At 47.6% G+C, this 22,226-nt stretch overlaps 8 protein-coding genes across 8 annotated transcripts; 4 read left to right on the forward strand and 4 right to left on the reverse strand.

Moving 5' to 3' along the window:
• Positions 1 to 15: 15 nt before the first annotated feature.
• On the reverse strand, positions 16 to 3,830 carry DFJ58DRAFT_753257 (Utp21 specific WD40 associated putative domain-containing protein). Its single transcript, XM_041387910.1, has 16 exons — positions 3,461 to 3,830; positions 3,296 to 3,396; positions 3,127 to 3,247; positions 2,941 to 3,076; positions 2,662 to 2,891; positions 2,431 to 2,609; positions 2,194 to 2,380; positions 1,903 to 2,012; positions 1,705 to 1,853; positions 1,633 to 1,679; positions 1,349 to 1,509; positions 1,109 to 1,296; positions 956 to 1,059; positions 759 to 904; positions 501 to 708; positions 16 to 444 (listed from the first exon to the last, which is right to left on the reverse strand). Exons 1-16 carry the CDS (start codon positions 3,747 to 3,749, stop codon positions 122 to 124), a joined length of 2,679 nt encoding a protein of 892 aa, XP_041251403.1. The 5' UTR covers positions 3,750 to 3,830; the 3' UTR covers positions 16 to 121.
• Positions 3,831 to 3,964: 134 nt separating this feature from the next.
• DFJ58DRAFT_753267 (MFS general substrate transporter) lies at positions 3,965 to 7,206 on the reverse strand. The gene is made up of 21 exons (XM_041387911.1): positions 7,111 to 7,206; positions 6,897 to 7,056; positions 6,773 to 6,846; positions 6,658 to 6,719; positions 6,550 to 6,590; positions 6,367 to 6,500; positions 6,267 to 6,314; positions 6,187 to 6,211; positions 6,099 to 6,127; positions 6,030 to 6,047; positions 5,790 to 5,959; positions 5,625 to 5,740; positions 5,517 to 5,577; positions 5,453 to 5,459; positions 5,377 to 5,399; positions 5,291 to 5,324; positions 5,087 to 5,242; positions 4,975 to 5,032; positions 4,844 to 4,920; positions 4,648 to 4,795; positions 3,965 to 4,595 (listed from the first exon to the last, which is right to left on the reverse strand). The coding sequence occupies exons 2-21, from the start codon at positions 7,053 to 7,055 to the stop codon at positions 4,260 to 4,262; spliced, it is 1,776 nt and encodes a 591-aa protein (XP_041251404.1). The 5' UTR covers position 7,056; positions 7,111 to 7,206; the 3' UTR covers positions 3,965 to 4,259.
• A 2,193-nt stretch (positions 7,207 to 9,399) lies between these two features.
• On the forward strand, positions 9,400 to 10,431 carry DFJ58DRAFT_11780 (uncharacterized protein). The gene is made up of 4 exons (XM_041378703.1): positions 9,400 to 9,443; positions 9,497 to 9,709; positions 9,764 to 9,991; positions 10,052 to 10,431. The coding sequence occupies exons 2-4, from the start codon at positions 9,548 to 9,550 to the stop codon at positions 10,286 to 10,288; spliced, it is 627 nt and encodes a 208-aa protein (XP_041251405.1). The 5' UTR covers positions 9,400 to 9,443; positions 9,497 to 9,547; the 3' UTR covers positions 10,289 to 10,431.
• Positions 10,432 to 12,261, forward strand: DFJ58DRAFT_11751 (uncharacterized protein). The gene is made up of 5 exons (XM_041378702.1): positions 10,432 to 10,446; positions 10,494 to 11,167; positions 11,219 to 11,413; positions 11,467 to 11,844; positions 11,890 to 12,261. Exons 2-5 carry the CDS (start codon positions 10,622 to 10,624, stop codon positions 12,193 to 12,195), a joined length of 1,425 nt encoding a protein of 474 aa, XP_041251406.1. The 5' UTR covers positions 10,432 to 10,446; positions 10,494 to 10,621; the 3' UTR covers positions 12,196 to 12,261.
• A 202-nt stretch (positions 12,262 to 12,463) lies between these two features.
• DFJ58DRAFT_851573 (uncharacterized protein) lies at positions 12,464 to 14,032 on the reverse strand. Its single transcript, XM_041393820.1, has 3 exons — positions 13,350 to 14,032; positions 12,778 to 13,291; positions 12,464 to 12,727 (listed from the first exon to the last, which is right to left on the reverse strand). Exons 1-3 carry the CDS (start codon positions 13,987 to 13,989, stop codon positions 12,676 to 12,678), a joined length of 1,206 nt encoding a protein of 401 aa, XP_041251407.1. The 5' UTR covers positions 13,990 to 14,032; the 3' UTR covers positions 12,464 to 12,675.
• A 1,244-nt stretch (positions 14,033 to 15,276) lies between these two features.
• On the reverse strand, positions 15,277 to 15,994 carry DFJ58DRAFT_648815 (Spc19-domain-containing protein; the record flags this gene model as incomplete). The annotated part of the gene is made up of 4 exons (XM_041381492.1): positions 15,277 to 15,471; positions 15,520 to 15,666; positions 15,722 to 15,799; positions 15,854 to 15,994. 4 exons carry the CDS (start codon positions 15,992 to 15,994, stop codon positions 15,277 to 15,279), a joined length of 561 nt encoding a protein of 186 aa, XP_041251408.1.
• Positions 15,995 to 16,765: 771 nt separating this feature from the next.
• On the forward strand, positions 16,766 to 17,850 carry DFJ58DRAFT_835608 (GTP-binding nuclear protein RAN; the record flags this gene model as incomplete). Its single annotated transcript, XM_041392254.1, has 7 exons — positions 16,766 to 16,805; positions 16,952 to 16,989; positions 17,046 to 17,082; positions 17,153 to 17,412; positions 17,469 to 17,596; positions 17,651 to 17,750; positions 17,809 to 17,850. The coding sequence occupies 7 exons, from the start codon at positions 16,766 to 16,768 to the stop codon at positions 17,848 to 17,850; spliced, it is 645 nt and encodes a 214-aa protein (XP_041251409.1).
• Positions 17,851 to 20,746: 2,896 nt separating this feature from the next.
• On the forward strand, positions 20,747 to 21,968 carry DFJ58DRAFT_648568 (vacuolar import and degradation protein-domain-containing protein; the record flags this gene model as incomplete). The annotated part of the gene is made up of 4 exons (XM_041381479.1): positions 20,747 to 21,094; positions 21,155 to 21,479; positions 21,579 to 21,855; positions 21,905 to 21,968. 4 exons carry the CDS (start codon positions 20,747 to 20,749, stop codon positions 21,966 to 21,968), a joined length of 1,014 nt encoding a protein of 337 aa, XP_041251410.1.
• Between the last annotated feature and the right edge of the window lie 258 nt (positions 21,969 to 22,226).

The following is a 22,226-nucleotide window of genomic DNA, read 5'->3' on the forward strand; positions in this document are numbered from 1 at the left end:
AAGTCCACATTTACGTAATATAAAATCCACTGTGGACCTTTGCAAGGACCTTTTTTTTTCTGTCAGTGGTACAATTCGCTGCCTCTTGTTTATTCTGTGTACTTGTAGTTAGGGACACTGTCTATTGTGTATCCCGAACAAAACCAAGTGTGCCGAGTGACGAAGCCAGTAAATCCAACACTCGCCCACTCTCTTTCTTTTGTATTTTGAGGAGCTCCTTTAACTCAGTCCGCAAATCCTCATTTTCGATAATTACGTCTGCATGGATTCGCAGGACGACATTTTGTAGTGCTTGCACGGCTTCAAAGTCAAGGTGCGACTGCAGTCGTCGCTTGATAGCGCGAAGAAATTGTTGGAGGCTGTTGAACGAGACTAACGAGTGCAACTCCAAATCAATTGCTGCCGGCGAGAGGCTCTTGATGTAGTTAAACAACGCATCATCCGCTGAAGGAAGTCTTAAGTGATCAACATGAACAAACCGCGAACGGAAAGAATCATACAGCCATTATTTTTATCTGACTCGACCAGCAACTTTTGTAACGTGCTTCGCGAGTTCGCAGCGATTTTGTCGAGTTTGCGAGTGTGTGTATCCTGTGTCTCTTGCTTCTTCTCCTCGATCACAAATCGATGCTCGACGCCCGGCAGCGTAGGCAAGAAAAACGGGGCATGTTCGGGTTTCTTCGGTGGCTCTTTTGGCTTATTCCGTTGCTGCAAAACAGTCAATTCTCGCGTAAAACAACAAACAGACGAGTGCGAACCTGTATAACCTCCAGATTCAGCAGTGTCTGCCAACGTGCGCGAGGGAGTAACGTTAATGTCACAAGGTCTCCATCTAATTGAGATGGTGTCGAGAAGACGTCTGTGGGTTTATCTTCCACCCCCAGTGCTTCCAAAGCTTCTAATGCTGGATACAAGTCAGCAATTATGCATAAAACCAAATGAACAAATAATTCACCTTCATCTTCTTCAGACCCTTGCATCGAAGGAAGCGCAACTTCAGCAATATTTTCTTCTGAAATTGCACGGAATGCAACCTCCGAGTATTGAGACCGATTTGCCCTATCCAGAGTTATCAACCGAGATAAGAAGTTGGTACGTAGCACCTTACCAAAGGAAAATGCCAACGCTGTCGACGTGTGTAGTGGCCAAAAAGTCATTTGTCGGCGAGAACGCAATGCTCGTCGCGACACTAGGTGTGCGGAACGCATTTATTAGTTGACCAGTAGGTATATCGAATGTCCGTATCACAGAGTCCAACGATGTGACCACTATCCAGCGCGAATCTGACGAAAACGCCTGTTACTGCTTCAGCAAAATTCTGAAGTTCAACGCAATATCCGGAACCCACTATGTCAAGTATTCGACCGTGGACGCCACATGCTAGTTCTCTGACGATTCTACGAGTCTCGATGTCAATGATTCGAACGACCATATCATCGCAGACAACTGCAAGTAATCCAGAGTCTCGCTGTAACATTATCGAGCTAGCTGGAGTTGGCAAAACCATCACTTGGTCCAGAGTGCAGGCGTGGAAGTCAAAGAACTGTAATCATCGATCATTGTGAGCTGAGAGCGGCAGGAAGTAGCAAGAATTCTCACATTCACAGTGCCATCTGAAGTAGTGGCAATGACCTGCCCGGTTCAGAGCATCTGAAGCCAGACCAGTAATACCGCGCTCGCTGGCTTTTGGATTTCGTCATGGACGAAAGCTCAAGGCGATCAATTACGGCCTGAGGGCAGGGTCCAACCTTGAACGACTTTCGCTTCAACCCAGACTGCATGTTCCACATGTGTATCTCTCCAGTTGAAGATCCCGCAAGACCGAAGTTTCCGCAAGCAGTAACACAGACACACTAAATTACAGGATGAGAATACAGTAATAAAGCAAGGAAGACGACGTACCTTTACAACACCTGAGGGAGACTTCCTTTTGGAACTTTCAGCGGAGTTGAATGTGTGCTTTCCAACGCGCTTGTTGAGCACTGTCCAAGACCGTACACACATCTCGTCAGCTATGCGCAGTCAGAACGTCATCCCAGTCCTTGGATCGTGTCGACGAACAAGAAATGGAGGTTAATGGGAGGGAATTTCAATGAAGCAAGAGGTTTTGATAGAGTCGTAGCTTTCCGTGCGAGAGATCCTGAACAGATCCAGGTAAGCCATCAATAACACCATTCTACACTCAACACCTACCTTGCGACATCTCGTATGACCTTGAGTCTCGAACAACAGAAACATACCGTAAGGTACGGTCTGCTGACGCAGATAGCAATTGTTTACCATCTTCACCATAAAACCGAATGAGATGTGGGGATGCATGATGACCAGATCTGAATTTCAGGAGTCGAGGAACAGCGGTGGGGGATTCGTACAACCATTGCTATTTAACGATCATCAGTGATAAACAGACCTTCTTGTTCTTATAACTACCTTGACGCTGTTATCCTCACCTGAGCTGATGAGGACAGGCTGTCCAGGGACCCATTCAAGTGCACTAATAGCACCATCATGTGCACCCCGGATAAGGTGCAGGAGCCGACCTCCAGAATCCAGATCCCAGAGAGCTATGTGTCCAGATGACGAGGCGGACGCCAGAATCGGGTGACCATCTTGTATGCAGCGAGATCAGAATTGAGTTTGCTCATGTCTGCAGCAACATACCACTCCGGAAAGATAAAGCTTTGATTCCCCCGTTGTCCATGTACATTCTCATGAGCCGTTCATCAGCACGAACGTCGTACACGGATATTTCTCCTGACATAAAACCAACACCAACCACGTCAATAGCAGGGGACTGCGTTAACGCTGTGATGGGACTCGACAATGAGTTCATTTGCTGCTGAGATGGCAATGTGCGCAGTTGAGAATTGTAAAATTTGTGTATACAAGTCCTGTAGTAGCCGTTGAATTCAAGTAATGGATTGCAGATATTCAACTCACTGTGTACGGATGTTCCAAAGTTGCATATCGCCCTCATTGCTAGCAACTAGAACTTTGTTCAGATATGTGGCAGGATGGAGAATTGATGTAGCAGTAAACCCAATATCAAACTGAATAGTTGCAGATAGGACTCGTTCTGGATTAATGATGAAACTGAGACTCGAGGTAATCGAGCAGAGAGCACACCATTGGTCGATACCTCCCATATTAGCATCCGCCCACCACCTTCCGTCAATGCAAGTAACTGAGAGCCAAATAGAATGATAAATGCTAAAGGAGTCCGGAGCGGATTCGACACGCGTGAAACCTGAAACTGAGTCAACAAAAAAGTATTGAAATATCTGAAAGCTCCTACCTCTTTTCCTCGGAGATATTTGATTACATGTATACCAGACGCTGCCCAAACAGCATCTCCGTCCATAACTAGGCATGAAATGGGGTCTTGAACTTCCGGACCTGTGCACCATTACACAGGAATATCAGACATGGTTTCTGACCCCAAGATATACCAATAACTCACCAACAAATAACAGGCCCATCTTACCCCCCTCCCATAACGCCCATGATCTGCCGAGACAGGTCAAAATGTGTATCCGGGGCCCTTCAGTTGCATCCTTGTAAGAACGGGTTTGCATATAGAATGGTATGTGGTTTGTGATTAGACCTAGAGCGCGGAACGGCGCAAACAATAGAGGCACTCTAGGCAGGTGAGTGGGACTCGTCGCACGTTTGCGTTTTGTGCTGTTGCGAATCCTTTTGCGAGGGCGACCTTCTATCATCTCAACATCTTTGGCGTTCTGAGCGGCCATGGACACCCTGATCGCCTGCGCTAGACTAGTAGTAAATGGAGAAAAGACCGACGAGAGTGAAGAATCGCAAAAATGTATCACTACTTCGAAAAATCATCTCACGTGACCTGAGACGTAGAGGTATTTTTATACTTTGCTTTCATAGCTAAATATAAACGCCGATGCAGTAGTCGGGAGTCAGACCATGCAGCTTTGCTCCGTGGACGTTTCACCCAGGTTGCGGTTCATTGAACTTTTATTCCATTCACAGCATGATCCAGATCATCGTTAGCAGTGCACACAAAGGAGGGACGTCCCCAGTCATGAATATATTACACCATTGGCATCGATTCCCAAGTGAGAGAAATACATACGATACTCTAGTCCATTTACAAGCTACATAATTTAGGTTCAAATCATTTATATGCGAGTCATTAAGCTTTAAGCTTCATGCACCGCGAGAGACCACCATTGATAAGGTATAATCAGGTATCGCCAGGCCCGAGACAGGGGTATCGGATGTCCCTAACTCTATGCTTCAGTCTTCTGTTTGGCACTAGTAGTGTCGTCTGCCGCGTCTGTTCGTGTGCGTTCAGAGGCGTCATCACGTGAAGCTTGTCTCTTTTCGTTCTCCAAAGATTCTGACTCCATGGCTCGTGAGTCTTCTTCTATCGTCGCTTGAGCAGCACCCTTCTCAACGTCTCCTAGCTTCTTCTCACCGCTACGGATAACCGTGCGCTCGAGCGTGTAATTACGAATAAAGAGAACCAGGAAGAGACCGAACGCAGCTAGCGGCACGTTGACCAACCAAACCGTGCTGATAGACTGCGAGTAAGCTTGCATAACTTCATTGCGCACTGTTGGGTTCTGGTAAGATCGGTAAGTAAGCCAGAATCGAGATCATAAAATTGTTTCTGACAGCAATGGAAGCAATCTGCCTGACGTCATCGTTCAAAGCCGCTGCAGAAGTGTCGATGGTTAGGCCCTGGATGCCCCGCAATTTCTGCTGGAGGACACTGGAAATGATAGCTTCCCCGATCGTAATACCTATCGTACCCCCAAGAGTTCTGAAGATAAATAAGTGCCTGTGAAGTGCACATTATAGAGTCACTCACCGGAGGAACACAAAAGCACTTGTACTGGTAGCCATATCCTTGAGAGGCATGGCCGCCTGTAAGCCAATAAGTGGGGTCTATCACAGAGATGGTGATAAGCACGGATCGTTATGATGATATAGTAAACTCACCTGGAACAAGCAACCGATGCCAAGCGCCGCAATAAGGGGGTATATTTCCTTCTCTGCACTGTTTAAAAGAGCTATAGTGATCACTTGACTTCGGCAATGACCATACACATACTTAGTGCTCGTACTTTCCAGCATGATCATGAGACCCCAACCAAGCGTCATAACACTCCATCCTAACCACATAGTAGGACGGTAGGATCCCGTCCGGGTAACAACTATTCCAGAAACCGCTGACATGAGCGCACTACATAACGAATAAGGTAGCATTCTGCGCATATCAGCAATCTGGAAATGACACATATATTCAAATACTCACCTAACGCCAGAGCTCGTTGCCGATGCGCCAAGAACTGGTGTCGAGCTCAGCAAAGTACACGCTCGAAGGCTGTAAGACAGATCTACCTTGGTAATACATTGGAAGGTAGCTAGAAAGCAACATGAGAATGTCAGGTACAAACTCTGTCTACAAAACACTCACTATGAACCTAGAATAGTCATGAATGACAACTAAGACCCAAGACAGATGTGAGTACGTGACGTACCTGAGAAGAATACCACAGCATGCAAAAATACAGAAATCAATATCAAGCCAGTTGTACGTGTCTGGCAAACCATGAGAGACAACATGGATAGCTTTCTCGACAACTCACCTTGAAAAGACGAGGAGGGATAATGGGGGACCGCTTCGTGTATATCTCATTAACGGCGGCGAGGATTAACAACGTGCCTCCCACAGCAAGGAGAGCAATGGTTTCGGCACTTTGCCCTAAAGACCAGTAAGACTTGGTTCTTTAGAACAGAAAGGATAGTGTTACATGTCGTTTCGCTCGAGTTGAAACCTATAAGCAGGCAAACGACACCTGCAATAATCACGAAAAGCCCAACGAAATCAAATTCCCGGATATGGTCGCGGAATGGTCTTCCTTGATGGGGATTTAAATTTAGAAAGAAGAATAAAAGTGCCCCAGCTAAGCCGCCAGTCGGTCTGTCCAAGGACGTATTAATAATGAGCTTCTTATCTCAGCACAGACATTGGAAATATATATCAAACGCACAAATTGATCCAGAAGCACCTGATACACGTCGATTGAAACTTTGATCAACAACAGAATGCGAATACTCACCACCTCCAAGATACATGATCGGTAAAAACCTAGAACGCAGAAAAGTCATCAATTCGCAGATCACTTCAGAAGATGCGGGGGACCTTACACCACCGAGTAATGGTCCGATGACGCTGAGAAAATAGAGATAAGGTTTTAAACTTTGGGAACTTGACAAGTCGGTCTTACCTTGCTACGCCCCATGTAGCACCAATGAAGCCACCATACTTGCCTCGCCTGACGAATAAACAATATTAAAAATGAACCAGTGTTACTAACAGATACTCACTCTTGCAATGACACAATGTCCGATATGGTGATCTGTACGAGTTGCATGATCCCCCCGCCCCCGATTCCTTGTACGGCACGACAGACAATCAACCATGTCATAGTCTTGGCTGCGCCACACAACGCTGAACCAATCTAATCTATGGTGTCAAACTTGAATAGGACCCACGTGCTGGGAACATACTAGAAATATGACGATGGATCCATATAGTATGGGTTTGCGGCCTGCAGATCCCAATCGTTAATTTCCAAGCAACGATGTATATGAGCATGGCATTGAAATGACACTGGCCTACAATGTTAGATAGCTTGCCGTATAGCGGGCCCAAAGAAGCGGACGCCAACATGTACGCACTGCATGAAAAGACGTTAGAGTGTGACACGGACCCTAATTTACATATGCGAACCTTCCTACCCAACTGTAGTTTTGCCCCCCTCCAAGGTCCGCTACGATTGTGGGCAAGGCGGTAGCTACAATAGTCTGGTAAAATGTGAGTCAGATTTTCACGAACAACGTAACAATTTGCTTACTTGATCTAAAGCCGCCAAGAATACACTGCACATCAAACCAAAGAACACAATGCCCATGCGATTTTTTGGGACGACATGCTCTTCATCCTTTTTCCATGATGCACCTGGCTTTTCTTTCGCCTCCTTAACTGGAGATGACGGCACCGCCGTCGTTGTCATTCTGTGAGAGTCTCGTCACTCAAGGGAAGCGAGTGAATTTCAAGAACGGACTGACAGCGCCAAAAGAGAATGGGTACAGAGGAAGTGGGTTCATATCTCTGGACGTCTGTGTGTCATACTTATGGATAGAGGTGTGCTCGAATTGTGCCGGGCCTGGAAGTTGCTCCGAGATGCCGTGTTCGCGCACTTAGCGAAACGATTTCGCTGACTCAGGTTCTTCTACGAGATTGGTCAAAATTTGGTCAAAGAAGGTAAAGAGAATCATGCTTATGCCATGGAAAGTCACAAAACGCTTATTTATGGCACTTTTGTACAGCGTGATTCGCGTAAAAATGTTCAGTCCCGCTCCCGGCAGAGTCTAGGGGTAAGATTCATCCGCTCGACACGCACCACTACATGTCAGCTCTTTGTCAGACATTCCGAGTTATAATTAGCTTCAGGGCTGCCGCCTCGGACCAGAGTCCTTCCACGGACCATAATAAAAGACTTATGCCACCCACAGGGGACTCGGAAGCACTAGCTAGTACTTCACCGCTGTGGAATCTTCGATTCTTATATATATATCGGCCTGCGCACCGACAAATCAGCCTTTGATGTTTCGGGAGGACTCACACGTAGACCAGCTCCTCGAAAACCTACCGCACTTTCTGCATCATAGTAAATTTGCGTCCGATCACCACGGGGATCGTCACTTACTGTCCAGACGCGCTGCGCTGATACCATGCCAACAACAGGGTCTATTAGTAACGGCGCTACACTGTGCTCGAGTCATGGTCGGCCGAACGTTTTGTGGGGACTTGCAGATCGGCGAACTGCTGCAACTCTGCGGGACTCCATCAATGAGCATTTATGTTAACAAAGACTGGTCATGGAAATATAAGACCTGGTTCCGGTTAACTGGAATGCCATGTATTTTCAACTCCATGTCATTTTCAGTTTTGTGACGTTTCCAAATCTATTCAAAGGACGTCTCTGTGGCTCAAGCAGCAGTGAACTTTGTTCAGCCTCCAAAAGCACCCGACGGCCCATGGATACTGATAAAGTTAGCAACGAACCACGTACTGTGCCATCAACCACAACACCAATGCGAAAGCAGAAGCATGATGGCATGACTCATTGTTGTGATGTGCAGGCAGAATGTCAGAATGACCTTTTCTCGTTAACTAGTACGTTTGAAATCAGTTGTCCCCTAGACAGCCCTTCATAGACGAAGGAAGATAGTCATTCCGTCTAATAGAGCTTGGAATCTACATAGGACGTCTTGGATGACGTATCTCCGCATGGAGCTGGATGGACAACTGGAAGTCATATGCTTTACAGGTGCAATAAGCGTACTCGGTCCGGGACGAAGGAAGTATGCTATAAATATGCAGGACCTGGGGACCACAGCAAACACGTCCACAGGTTGTTTTGTGAGGATATCCTCGAATTGGGGTAGGGTGCAGAGCTCGATCTCAGTATGACCTTGGGCGTTTGTGGAGTCTAATACATGCGATTCTAAAAGCAGGGGAGGATAGCAGTACAAGCCGGTGAGGGGACACTGCAACTGTCGTCGATGATTTCCTGGCATGTAACGGCTATCGCCATCGAACGTTCGTTAGAGTCGCTGCCGAAATCTTGGTGCTGCATCAGGTCACCTGATGAAATTCAGTCATCGGTAGTCAAATGACTGTGTGGAATTTCACTGGAAGTCTCTGTTTCCGACGTAGCAGAAGATCGGTGACCGAAAGAACAAAATCACAGCACCAGCCGGGTCACTGGCATTGGCCCGGGGTCCAGACTCTGGCACGACGAGATAGTACTGGTACGCGGAGCAATCAGATTAGTATTAGTAACTGAGCCAGGCTGGCAAAATAACCACCTAGCCCTAGGGTACATGCATATATATAGAAGTACTTACTGTTGTTCACGGTCCAATAGCATTGTGATAGCCAAAACTTGTGATTTAGTTCTGGAACCACGTGTCCTTCATCGTTGAATCTTGATGCGCTGCTTAGTTGAGATTGACCGGAGCCTATTAGAAGGAACAACTATCTTCCTTCGTCGATAAAGGTCTGGCTAGGGAATCACTTTGTCGGTCCATAATCAACCAGTGCTTGTTTAGGGAAACCAAACGTCGGTTTGAGGTTTGTCGTCGGTCTGGGCTGTCTGGCACCCCCTCCAATCCGGGATCCAGGACTTGTTGGGGCACTACCGACGAACATAAGGTGTGTGCTACAGGTTCGTGAGGTGCAACATTTAGGACCATAGGATGGGTGATTCGGAGGGCATGTGAGGCGTTACCACGGCGCGCGGGTGGACATGCGGCAGCAGCATAGGGACCTCGGAGCAGCCGGGGTCCTGCTAGGAGAGACTAACGGACCAATGAAAAGAAAGATGTTGCATTATGTAAGTGAATCTGATTGAAAAGGAGTTGCCGTTTATGATGACACTTTGCTGAGACCCCGGATGGATGGCTCCCCGGACACCTCTGATCTTCTTCACAGACCTCGATGAGCTCACTCATTGGAGAGCCGTTCCAAGTATCGAGCTACCCTGTTCTAACGAAGACAAGGCACGAAAAAGTACACAATCCTACATATGCGTCATACAGCCGTGATTTCCTTGGACATGCAACAGTGACCGTCCAGGCAGAAGGCATACATATCATTGATGTGAGTTTTCTGGACTCCTGCAGAGACGCGTTGATGGAGATTTTCTGTTTGCAGCTATCTGAACTTCATACAGTGGCCTCGCACACCTGTGGATCTAATGTCACATTCTCTGGACCTGCGAGCAGCCGGTGTACACCAGAGGATGATGGGCGCATATGCACAACCTATGCACTCGTCTCTTCCGCACCAGAGGTTGCTGTGAAGAACAGGGACCGGACGGTATGGATTATGAAGCAGAAAATCTTAGGTGGTACCTTAGGCAAAAGTGACAAACGCGAAATTGTGGTGTGTCTTGCTCATGAAAACATCCTAAGTCATGTTCTACACTGACGCAATCGTTAGCTACCTCACGAAGTCGCGCATATCTACTCAGACGATAAAAGTTCAAAGATTTTACTCGTATCTTCCACTGGTGATATCAGCGTCGCAGATAATGAGCTGAACATCCAGTCCACTCTCATATGTCCGCATCAACAAAATTTCCTGGACGTGTTTTTCTTCCCTGGCACGTCATGTACTTTTCTGCCGCCTCGTGAAACCCCCCCAGACACCGTAATAGTGCTTCTGCTCGAGCTCTGACTCCACGCTGCTTCTATCCACTGTATCTGTCACTGGCAAGGATATAACCATCATTGGCAAAAACCAGGTTTCGATCTCCCATGGAGTCTCAGGGCGGAAAATACAACACCACGTCATCGCCCTTTCATGTAGTCCCTGTGGGGTGTTGAGCTACATAAGTGAGCTTGTGTGTCTACTCGATTTGAAGATTTCTCACATCGTCAAGATGAATCCCATACTTGGGCTGCTTACCAGCTCGAGGCAAACAGTCCAACAACATCTGTCACACAGATTGGCGAGACATTAGCTCTGGCTCAATCATCGCGTTTGAATGCTCATTCTTTTGGATGCGGCATGTGTCTCCTTTCACTGGGTTCCTCGTTGGTTCTCCTCGCCACTGTGACCGGTACACCGTCGTCAGAGATATCGATCCTTCTCTGGGACATGCGCTACGGTGTAGTTATTGCATCGCATGCTATTCCAATCCCGTCCGCTCTTGCGTCGAGCATCAAACTGGGCATTAATATGAGCTTACTGCTCGCAGATGCAGGGCAAGTATTATTGACGTTGTGCCCTTCAAATGTCTCACGGACCGCCCCGTCGACCTCCGAGTCTCCATATCGTTCGATAGTTTACATCATTCCTCTGGATCCAAACTTGAAATCCACCATTGCTGGTGCGATCGGAAAAACCCCCGCAACTTCTGAATGGTTGGCACCGAATCCTAAAGCTGAAACGTCGGCGGACAATGACCCTAGATCTAAACTGCTTATCGACATGGCGAATCATTTGCAGCACAATGAACCCCATAAGGCGGATGAAGCATTTTTCAGATGGGTCAAGGAGCACACCTCAGCCAGTGGATCATCCTCAAGTAATGCACTGTCAATCTCGACGCCGGTACGCAGTTACAGTCTCGATCGGAGTTTCTGATGCCAAGTTTACCAATAGGACGGAGCTGCGTCGGAAGCTCTTTATGGCTACGGTTTTGTCAAAGAGCTTTTAGCCCTATTCTTCGAAAAGGAGTACACTGAAAAGCCTCAGTACTCTCCGCGTGTCACGCGGCACTTGATTGAGAGTCGCGTCGTCAGCGCAGGCATGGTAGAAGGCAGGCTTCTCACAGCACTAAAACAACACGGCGACTGGGTGGGTGTTTCCCGTCTCTAGCATGATAAAGCCAATAATAGTTCGTGCGATAGGAAAGTATCATGTTGTCGTTCAACTCGGTAGTCGATATCTCCGAGGACGAAATGATCTCCCTAGCCAAGGCGCTTGTTGATAAGCAGCGACAGTCACAGACTGATCCCGAGGTCATGGATGTGGATAGCAATAAGGCCTGGACCCCAACTCTATCGGCTTATATGCTGATGTGTGTCTCATATCCAACATCTCCTGCTGCACTGCGTCTGGCCATAAGAAAACACTTGCCAGATGCGCAAGATCTCATTTTGATCTTAGAATTGTTGGACGGCTGGACAATTGGTGGAACCGAGGAGTACATTCGTACCCTTTTAAAATCTGTCGCGTCGAATGTTGCGATAGAACGCCGTGGCGGAGTGGCCCCGCCGTATGATAAGGTATGTTCGCGCCCAGTAGCCAAGATGAAGTTTGACACTCTATAGACAATATCCTTCCTGCAAGTCTTGCTGGACGCCTCGTTTGTTTCTTTGTTGCAATTCCCTCCGTCACACGAACTGCTTCGGAATATCATGTCTCGTATAGAACCCGAGATAGAACTTCATGAGCGTATGGGGTACCTTCGAGGAGCATTGGAACCCTTCGCCAGAGTTCAAAACCGAATAGTGAAGGAGAGAGCTGAAGGAACACCGAGGGAAACTCCGAACGAATGGAGAAAAAGACGTAAACATCAAGAACAACAGATTGCACTTGGTGTTGGGCTGTACAGACTGGAGGAGCTTATTATCTAGTGCAGATCTGTGTCTCCGAGAATTATAGGTTGGATATGAGTTCTCTGGAATGATCATCCGTGCACAAAAAAAATTAGGTTAGGGGTTCTAATTGCTGAGGCTGAAAAATATTCATTGCAGATCATTAGAAACCTAGAACGACAAAACAAAACAGTAACAATTATATAGTAGGAATTTGCTACCAACCGATGCTCGCGTCTCCAGCCAATTATCACTCATGTGAACTCTGCTAGATACGTAGGACGTGAGTGCGAATGTAAGAAATGGTTTGGATTGAAATGGACAAAGTCCGTACATAAGAGGGCGCGGCCTCGGATGCTGAGCACTTTTGTCTTGACACTACGATCGACATCAAGGCCTCACCTCATGCCCGACCAACAAAGCCTTGGGCAAGGTTTGCATTTTGAAATTCAGTAGCCAGCTGTCATAAAAATTTCATGCCCGACAATAGATGTTTCATCTTCCGCATTTCGAACCTTTCTACTCATGAGAACTCTGCACCGCCCGGAACCTTGGAATTTCAGCGTCGAACCTACACGTGTGTTAATGCGATGCACCGGTTTGGGTTGAGATTGAACGCACCATATCCAGTTCTGTTTTGTTAATTGTCCATGGTTAAGTTGGCCCTGGGAAATCGACCAGTCACGAATTGCCTTGGCAAGCTTTTTGTCAGAAAAGCAATAGTTGTAACGGAAAACGGTGATCATGACTAGATGAGTGCGCATTCTTGGTACATGGGTAGCAGCGGAATCGCCTTCGCACTCCATTATCCAACCATTCTGGATTGAGGGGTCCCAGGAGAAGCATTCCGAGGATAGGGACAATGCTGGGCGAGGCGTGACCCCCGTAGTGTCCAGAGGAATAGACCAACAGTGACGGTCACCCACCCACCTCTTCTCGTTCAGAAGAAAGAGTTGGGGATGAGTGACATGTTCCGGCCCGAACACTGCAAAAACTCTCCAACCCCTCTGCACATACTTTTTTACAACATCCAAGCGGTTCGACCCAGGGATTTGGATAGCCATTCGCTCCTCGAAGGTTGCAACAGGGTACAAGGAATAAGCTGCATCGAACGTGATGATATTCATCACGCAAGCTACAAGTAAGTAAAGCGTCAGAAATATGTTCAAAAGAAAAGCGACGATTTAACGAACTTGAATGAAATTGCGTGATAGTCTGGATAGGATTGCACTTCGCTGCAATGATTTGAACCTTGAGTATTACAGTCTCTGTGTCTATAGCTACAGACCGCGTGAAGGTGTATACACCTGCGACCTCAGAGTACTCCATGTTTGGTTGAAGATCGATCATCATTTCTCCAAGGTCGGAGATTCTTCTTGCTGTACCGTCCCAGTCAGCTGAAACTTCATCACGCCAATCCAGTTGTCCCCGCCACGCATCAGGTTGGAATTTATACCCAACAGATTCGAGCCACTCCAGCGCCTCGTAAACGTGACCAGGATGAGCGTAGAGGTCAAGATCTGATTCGGGATAAAAGCTCCTATCAAGAAACTGCAACGCATTGGAGCCCGAAATGACTAGTCCGGTGCGTGCTTGGAGGGATCGAAATGCAATGGGATCTGGGAAATAACGAGACAAGTGTCGATTGATGTTATACGCACGGCAGGCAAAGTGAGTTACTGCCTCATGTGCACGACGACATGTGTGCGAGAGCCATACGAGGGTACGAGGGCTCAGATCGCATAAAATGAGGTCGTAAATCGGCGCTGTGGTAAATACTTCTTGCAGGAAGTACGCTGGGAACGGTCGCGGGGGTTCTGGCTCCCACATCATGCGATGGTGAGGGTAAATAGAGGAGATCTAAGGGGTGCCAGTCCTTATATCATATACAAACACGCGTACACATGTCTCAGTTTTTTGACTTCGACTGGACCAGAATGAAATCCACTTACTGGGATCTGATACGGGAGCCTATTTCTACGGCCGCAGTGCAGATATGCCACTACCAGGTTGCAGACGTGCATGCTCTGCCCATGTGCCTTGCTGCGTTCGTGTATGCCTCTTGCATATCACGGGCTATGCTGTAGCTGTCGACATCTGACCCTCTTAGGGTGCAAGGTTCCTGCTTGTAAGGGGATGCAGGACATTGATCACTCAGGTAGGATATTGGCCATGGCTTGAGTTTTTATCGTCTGGACGGATGCGGTGGTCATAGCTGAAAACACTGAGCTGGCATCCACCATCGTCTTGCCAGGTTATAACGTCTGAGAACAGGGCTCTGATGTGCCCAAGGCAAGGCCCTGACAAACCTCAGAGGCGAAGTGGCGATCCTAGCATTGGTCCGGCGCAAAGAGGTAGGTAGACAGTGGGCATGTGTTAGTGCAGAGATGAACTGGCAAACTTCAAGTCCGCCGTCAGCTCGTATTCTGAGTACGGGTAACAAGTTTTCAAACCTCATCTCTACCCCAATTTACATCTGACAGTTTGGGAGGCTTTTGGGATACCAACTGACGATCCCTGTGGGCTGCCCCCGAAAGGACCTTTGTGACCTTGCGGTTGATGGTGACAAGTGAAAGACTAATTGCTTTTACACTCATTATCTGAGGATGCTCCAGCACCGGCGCGCAATGTCGAAAGGGCCAACCTGTTGTTCATGACAGGCGGAACTCCATTGGAGAGTGCAACCTTCTCAAGTGCGTAGTCGAACGCCCAGTGCGGAGGCATGATATATTTCGGAAGATGTCAATAAAATGCGGAAAACCCTTAGCAAGTGTCCCTACACCACAAGGAAAATATTCATGTTTTCTCTGCCCGGTAACCTGCTCCTGCCTGGTTCGCATTTTGCATCTTTGTCGTACCAGCTTGGTAGACGACCTAAGGACACGTGCGCGTACCACACCTTCAAGAGGCGGTGGTAAGGGGGAAGGTTTGCACGTAGACGTCGAGAAGAATTACAGACGTGAGCGGAGCAAACGGCCTCGTGGAGCTGCCCGCAAAAGGGAAATATGGGCCAGATTGGTTGGAAACTGGGAGATATGCGGATGTCGTTATTATCGGGGAGTAGCTGTGAGCTACTACACTGGCACAGTGGAATTAAGTCCTCTTAGGTTTCGTATGTTGCTAAAAGTTTGGTTCAATATGGCTTGTTTCTTGAATAGGTATGCATACCAATGCTAATATCTCTGATTCCAAGACTTTCACTTCGTCTTCAAGTCGCCGACGTTGCTTTGCGAGCATTTGAAGGCGTCTTTCTTCACGCTTATTTGAGGTGGGTGCTGTCGCGACTCTAGACTGCATAGCCTGTGCAACCTCAACCTTCGCACGTCAAATCATGATGTGCAAGACAAGAGGCGAATTGCTCACCTTGCTTTGAATCAAGCCCTCTCGACGATTCAGAGCGCTGAGACCTTTCTCTGCACGGTCGATAAGTTCATTAATCTGGGGCTCGATCTCGTCTGCAAGATCGGTTTTATATCTGTGCACTGTGCCCTCATCGATTAAAAGGAATACCTGTAACACGAGTTACACGGTGTGTGCTTTGCAAGAAGAGCTAATATAGTGTTACCCTTTGGCTTTCAAGGACCTTGCGCATGCGGGGCAGATCGAATGTCCCGTTTCGAAGGAGCTGTTGGGCTTCATATGCCTGATGACAGTGGTGTGAACTGTAGCGCGTTATAATATCCACCTAGTCTCCCACCTCTTCGCAGCAATCTTCCATAGCAAGGACGCACTCGCGCAGGTTTGGCGGACAAACGACATTGACATCACCACGATATGGGTCGAGTCCACCTGTAAACACAGATTCTCTTGGTCTCGGTAACATGGACAACCTTGACATTGAGGCTCTTAACTCTTCAAGATCGTTGCCCAAGGAGGATTACTCGTCGATCACGACACGTCAACGGCGAGCATCGGCAAACGCGAGTCGGGGGTGGCGGAGTTTTAAAAATATGTATATAATGAGCTGTAAAATTTTGTGATGAATTCTCTAGTGTCCATTCAACCGCCTGAAGCGTCAGCTAACAGCACAGAGGTTCGTTCTTCTGCATGGCGTTATTACTTTCTGGTTGACGGAGCAAGGCACTCTTCGGGGCGCTCACGAGATCGAGCATCGTTGCTTGGTTCGCTCTCGTTATATCCTTTGTGACGAGTCCGCCTCGCGGCGTTGATTCGTTGCGGAGGATGGGGGCTGAGCTTTTGCGACGGTGCGGCGTCATATTCCTGTATCTTCCGTACCGCTTTCCTTCGGGGAAGTTGCTACTATGTGGCTTTGACGGTTGGGTCAAACCATGACGCATACATATCCTTGTACCAGAATTATTAGTCTTTGTATCTAGTGATCCAATGAAACCCTATTGTTCTTTTAATACTGTCCGAATTGACTCTCAGTGATTCGTTATATGACTTGAATGGAATTTTTCATCTTCATGATGCCCCCAGGTGGATGTACAAATCGTTAAACGTGGGAACATCTATTCGGCCAACTCAGCGGCTCCCAGATACGGGCAATTTCCCGTCAAAGTGGCAACCAAACCTTATCTCATCTCCTGATTTCTGCCTTTACGACTCTTGTTCATCGTTTTCTTTCTCTGACGACGACAGTCTTATCATGGCACAGACTCAGATTCCTACCTTTAAGCTGGTCCTTGGTGAGTACTTGTCTTCATCCTGCTCGTAATGATCATGATGCTGATGCTCTGTGGCTCATTCTTGATGATCTTGATTTTGTATGTCTTTCAAAATATCGCGTGCTTCGTATTGCACTATCTGTCGCGTCTTTGACGGGAAAACTCAGTCGGTGATGGTGGTACCGGCAAGACAACATTCGTGAAAGTGAGTAATAGAGTTCCGCCTCTGAGCGATCACAATCTGATTTCCCCGATACTTAGCGCCATCTTACTGGTGAATTCGAGAAGAAGTACATTGGTATGTCATGCGCCTTACAATCGCAGAGCAGCTATGATAATCCAGTTTCTGTGATCTTCTCTTTATATAGCCACTCTCGGTGTCGAAGTCCACCCACTTTCCTTTTCCACAAATTTCGGCACGATCTGCTTCAATGTCTGGGATACCGCTGGACAGGAAAAGTTTGGTGGTCTTCGTGATGGATATTACATCCAGGGCCAGTGTGGCATCATCATGTTCGATGTCACTTCCAGAATCACCTATAAGAATGTCCCAAATTGGCACCGCGATCTTGAGCGTGTTTGCGAGAACATTCCCATTGTACTGTGCGGAAACAAGGTTGATGTTAAGGTCAGTCAGAATCATGTCTCCTCCATAGCGACTTTTGACTCGATCGTGTAATTCAGGAGCGCAAAGTGAAGACCGGCGCTGTCACATTTAACCGCAAAAAGAACCTGCCTTACTTTGAAATCTCTGCCAAATCTAACTACAACTTCGAGAAACCCTTCCTGTGGCTTGCAAGGAAGTTGGTTGGGTACGTCTATTGTCGACTAGCGTTGTTTCGATTTCGTTGATGAACATCATGCAGTAACCATGACCTAGACTTCGTAGCGGCCCCTGCCCTTGCCCCTGCTGAGGCTCACGTTGACCCTGAGTTGATGAAACAATACGAGGAAGAGTTGAAGAAGGTACGTCACTGTTTTTCGGTCTATGGAGCACTAATCGCTCAATCGTACCTCCTGTCAGGCTGAGGCTGTTCCGCTTCCGGAAGAGGAAGATGACCTGTAATCTCGTGAATCATCATATACTTACGCTTTGATACGACCGTTTCATCCATACTGTGGTTTCCATATTAAATCGCTCATCACCCAGCCACCAATCCAATCGATACATTCTTCCTTAACTCTTGTTCCTGCTTAGTGCAAATACAGTTACCCACATTCATGGAGCGTTTTCGGAACGCACACACGGTTACTTCTCCTGCAGGTTGTGGCAATAGAACTTGCAACAGACTGTTGGGAATACAGTTGTGATCATGCCCCGTTGCCCCCATCTGACAACCTCTCTATGCCTAGCATCAATCCACTCAGTTCTAACGGAGTAAGTTGGAGGTACAGATTTTGAGAAAAAATCCAGCCCTCCCGTTCGGATGCCTGCCATCGGATGAAGGCATCCAGTGTGATTTTTGAATCAAGGCCGATTCTCTTGAAGTCCTGAATCTTGGGCTCCAAGTTGGGCCGCAAGGAGCTGAGGAAATCCCTCACATAATCGTCAGGGGCCGTATTGCCGCACGTTCCCCGTGTGGTCACGATAACATCACGCGTGGCCTCCCCTTCTCTGTGGAGAGAGGGTTCACACCTTGTCGACGTCCGGCGATTCTGTATACTTTTATTGATTAAAATATTATGTTGAGGGGCAAAAATTCACTTGCTGTGGGGTCTTCGTGATTAAACACTCGTTTGAATCTAATAATTGCGTCACCATCTTGCTGATTGAAAGGCCATCGGATTATTAGTCTTCTTATCGACGCACAGTGATCATTGACATACCCAATGAATGAGATCATCAAAACCTTCGCCTCCAACATCTTGTTCCTCTTCAAGTTCTCGATCTCTGTTGATAGCCCTGCCGCGACGCTGCGCGGATTGCCGACGGGCGACACTACTAGCAGAAGTTACCTGAAATCAGTAAGCTTGATGACTAGAAATTCTGATTAGGTTGAACACCGGGGACACCCGCACCTTGCTGGCGGTGGGACCTGTGGTGGAAGAATACTGTGTGTGAAGTCTGCGTGTGGGGGACCGACGATCACGGCAGCGCATTACTATGATTGTGACGACTCGGAGGTAATGGCGGTTGGCCCTCTATCGAGGTCATCATCTGTATCTTTATAGACAAGATATTGACAAAGGAATCGATCAGATAAGAACGACTCATAAGGGGATAATCGACGACCACGATTTAATGCCTTCCAGAGTCGTATTGCCCCCGTCGACACTATGTAAAATCACTTACCCCGCATGCATTTATAACCTCCGAGGACTGTCAAACAGGGGCACGTGCTTTGTCGCTGCGAAACATAACACACAAACTTCCGAATGTTTACAAGATATTTCCGTGGATCTAAAAAAAATAGCGATAAGACCGTACGTTGAACAGCGAAGCAACAACTGCATTTCTACCACCCCACCAACTTCCCGCTGATAAGCTGTAATTCAATATAAATCGGCGATTTACGGACTTGACAAAAACTTGCCTTCAGTGTATGATATGGGCTCATACCGGCTCTCAGTGGCACCACGCGTAGACGCCGTCGAGTGTCTTCAAATGGACCGTTGAACTCAAGTCCCGGGATAATTTTTTGAGATGATCTTCGAATGAGAATTAGAGCGCTACCATGACAAGAGAAAACACAGCAAATGATAACGACGGGCCGGCGTGCAGCATGCGCGACACGTGTAGGCGCTTGCTAGCCTGAACCCTAGGAACTGGGCTGTGTCTTGGTCGATCCCTCGAACACGTTGGTGAGCGCTAGATGGGTGTTGGTGCCTGTCATTCAGAGTCCAGGGTCTACTCGCATGGCCTTCACTGCTGTACTGGCAGAGAATGACCTAGATAAACATTCATAGCCCTATCATGATGATAGCCAAAGAAGCTATATTTTTGGCACCAGCGACAAAAGTATGATTGCGCGTCGTGAGCCTTTATTGCTGCCATTCAACTGGTCGTGCAAAGGCCTGACTAGGATCCGAATTATCCGAGCGCCTGGCAGCGGTGATATTCGGGGCATGGTCCTGAAATGATCTGCGGACTTGTGTTGCATTTGTCCAGTTGATGATCGTACGTAGTTGACCCTGCAGCAGAAGCGCGCCAGTCGAAGTTTGGTTGCGATAATCTTGGGTGGAACGTTCCCGGGTTGCCACCAAGTTGTGAAATCATGTGCATGCCTGCCATGCATATGGCACCGAGGGCCGAGTATCACTCGACCTATTCTCGAGGCTCGAGCGTCTAAGTAGTCACTATCGCACGAGATTCGAATTTCAACTCAACACGATGAGCGTCAAATTTCAATGCCAAGAAACGCATGGCCTTCCAAGCGCTAGTCCAGTGCGTAAATGAAACGATATATGGAAAATTCAGCGAGGACTCAGCGACAATATCATCAGGCCATTGCTCGTGATATGAGTCCATTGGCGCCGGCAACTGTCAGGGCCTGAGCCAAGCCGTACTAGTACATCCTCTGAGGAGCACGTGAACGGTCCAACCTGGGTACCAAATCTAAATACACATACCCAAGTTGCCAACCACGCGTCGCACCCACTTCAGCTTTCCCCAAGTTCAGCTTTCAACAATATGCCAGTCGAAAACATATGCTCTCTCACCGCGGATCAAATACCAGCAGAAGTTGCTCAGGCAACTAAATACTGCTTGTATTGCAACAACCCACTTGATTCATCCAATGCTGTGCTTATGCAGGACGACCACGATTCCAACACTATGTGTGCTTGGTGTCGTGACATGCAACCACAAGGACAACAGGATAACGATGTCTTCGCAGATGATGATGCCAGCGCTTCATTTATCCGAACTACACTTTCAACTATCTCTACTCAGCTGAATAGCGCACCGCTCGGTCATATTGCAGACTTGCAAGGCATTTTTGGCCATGATATGGATATCGACAATGTTCAATCACCCAGTTCAACAGTTTCTTCTCTCTGTACTCCAAGTCCTGTTCCATCTTGCCCCCATTCTATGTATTCACAATCGACCATATCCGCTACAACCGAAACCCATTCACACCCATGCTACCACACTTTCAAGACCCCTGTCCCACCAGTCCCGTAATAACGTCTCCACGGATTCTCACTCTCTGCGTATAAACACCTCCTACTCTTCTCCAAACCCCCTTCTCGACATTACGCATATTCGTGTGCGCACTCAAGGCCATCACTGCTTGTATCCTGGTGCTGTGTTCCAGGGTACACAGAAAAGCGGCAGGAATAGCTACGAAGTAAATGTCAACATTGTTGTACGTCGAAGCTGAGGATTAATATTGATGTTCAGCGAAGCTAACTCATTTCCCTACCAGGATGTAGATTTTTCTTCCTCGTTTCTTTGCGGATACCTCCGCATCCGTGGTTTGACAGATGACTGGCCTGAATTGACCACTTATTTTGACGCAGAAATCATAGGCAGTCGTTATGGATTCTTGACCCAAAATTGGGGCGCCAATGAACAAGAGGACATGGTTCACTGGCAGCGCTTCCCTGCATTCCGGCATGTAAAAAACGAGTTGAAAAGACCTAACTTGACCATCGCCGATCGCGATCGTGGCGCAGTCTTCATGAGATGGAAGGAACGATTCTTGGTACCCAATCACAGAGTACAAGATATCAACGGTGCAAGCTTCGCAGGTGAGCGCCTGCTTTTTATTAGGCGCAGGCCACAACGTGGCCGGCCCGACAAGGAACCGCAGCTTCTGACATAGCAATGTGTGCTTCTACTATGACCAGGCTTTTATTATGTTTGTGTCGATTTCAATCCCCAACCTCCTTCATCTGCCTCCACGCTTCGCCCAGTCACGCAGTCTGTTCCGCTCGAGAAGGATGGAATTAATGATCTGCCGTTGTCCCATTCGCCCTCCCTCGGGAAAACGGAGACGGTCCCTACTGTGCGGAAGCGGAGGGATTCTAGCGTCAGACGAGGAGGTCGAGGCCTATCGGTTGGCCCACGATCTCATCCTCCTGCTGCAACAATGAGCGGATTTTACTTTCATCAGAACTCTGAACCGTACGTATATATCATTTGTGAATCCAATGCTTCTAATCGACCCTCCCAGATATCAACAGTTGTCACTTAGTCACGTCCCGGAACGCTTTAGCTCCAGCTTTGAGTTTCGATGAGAAGCTCGGGGGTGGAGCGTTGCCCCGTTTGTATAGTAAAAACACACTACTCACGGAATATTGGACTAGACTTAATTCATCTGTGGCAAGGCTCTGTCTGAGTATGTTAATTTTTAGTTACCCTCTTGTTTGTTGTCCTGATATCATCTTTCACTCATACGCTATCTCTGTATTTGATGTGTTCTACATGACATGCAATTTTATCTTTGTCTTCCACTCTCGGTGCGTGTACGCCATCCTAAATATGGCTGTAACAAC

This window comes from Suillus subalutaceus, assembly GCF_016647625.1.
Source record: "Suillus subalutaceus strain FC151 chromosome Unknown DFJ58scaffold_1, whole genome shotgun sequence".
In the NCBI taxonomy this organism is placed as follows: Eukaryota; Fungi; Basidiomycota; class Agaricomycetes; order Boletales; family Suillaceae; genus Suillus; species Suillus subalutaceus.

What these genes read in the sequence shown, in the direction of transcription:
- DFJ58DRAFT_851573 (XM_041393820.1), bottom strand. Translation starts at nt 13,989, where the DNA reads ATGATGTGGGAGCCAGAACCCCCGCGACCGTTCCCAGCGTACTTCCTG. An exon ending in TATCACGCAATTTCATTCAA is followed by an intron (nt 13,292 to 13,349) that starts GTTCGTTAAATC and finishes ACTTACTTGTAG; the next exon opens with CTTGCGTGATGAATATCATC. An exon ending in ACAAAACAGAACTGGATATG is followed by an intron (nt 12,728 to 12,777) that starts GTGCGTTCAATC and finishes ACACACGTGTAG; the next exon opens with GTTCGACGCTGAAATTCCAA.
- DFJ58DRAFT_11780 (XM_041378703.1), top strand. Translation starts at nt 9,548, where the DNA reads ATGAGCTCACTCATTGGAGAGCCGTTCCAAGTATCGAGCTACCCTGTT. An exon ending in AAGGCATACATATCATTGAT is followed by an intron (nt 9,710 to 9,763) that starts GTGAGTTTTCTG and finishes TTCTGTTTGCAG; the next exon opens with CTATCTGAACTTCATACAGT. An exon ending in AAAGTGACAAACGCGAAATT is followed by an intron (nt 9,992 to 10,051) that starts GTGGTGTGTCTT and finishes CGCAATCGTTAG; the next exon opens with CTACCTCACGAAGTCGCGCA.
- DFJ58DRAFT_753267 (XM_041387911.1), bottom strand. Translation starts at nt 7,055, where the DNA reads ATGACAACGACGGCGGTGCCGTCATCTCCAGTTAAGGAGGCGAAAGAA. An exon ending in CAAGCTATCTAACATTGTAG is followed by an intron (nt 6,591 to 6,657) that starts GCCAGTGTCATT and finishes TGGGATCTGCAG; the next exon opens with GCCGCAAACCCATACTATAT. An exon ending in GCATCGGTTGCTTGTTCCAG is followed by an intron (nt 4,921 to 4,974) that starts GTGAGTTTACTA and finishes TCTCTGTGATAG; the next exon opens with ACCCCACTTATTGGCTTACA.
- DFJ58DRAFT_11751 (XM_041378702.1), top strand. Translation starts at nt 10,622, where the DNA reads ATGTGTCTCCTTTCACTGGGTTCCTCGTTGGTTCTCCTCGCCACTGTG. An exon ending in CACTGTCAATCTCGACGCCG is followed by an intron (nt 11,168 to 11,218) that starts GTACGCAGTTAC and finishes GTTTACCAATAG; the next exon opens with GACGGAGCTGCGTCGGAAGC. An exon ending in TGGCCCCGCCGTATGATAAG is followed by an intron (nt 11,845 to 11,889) that starts GTATGTTCGCGC and finishes GACACTCTATAG; the next exon opens with ACAATATCCTTCCTGCAAGT.
- DFJ58DRAFT_753257 (XM_041387910.1), bottom strand. Translation starts at nt 3,749, where the DNA reads ATGGCCGCTCAGAACGCCAAAGATGTTGAGATGATAGAAGGTCGCCCT. An exon ending in GTGAGGATAACAGCGTCAAG is followed by an intron (nt 2,381 to 2,430) that starts GTAGTTATAAGA and finishes ATCGTTAAATAG; the next exon opens with CAATGGTTGTACGAATCCCC. An exon ending in GTCATACGAGATGTCGCAAG is followed by an intron (nt 2,013 to 2,193) that starts GTAGGTGTTGAG and finishes GACTGCGCATAG; the next exon opens with CTGACGAGATGTGTGTACGG.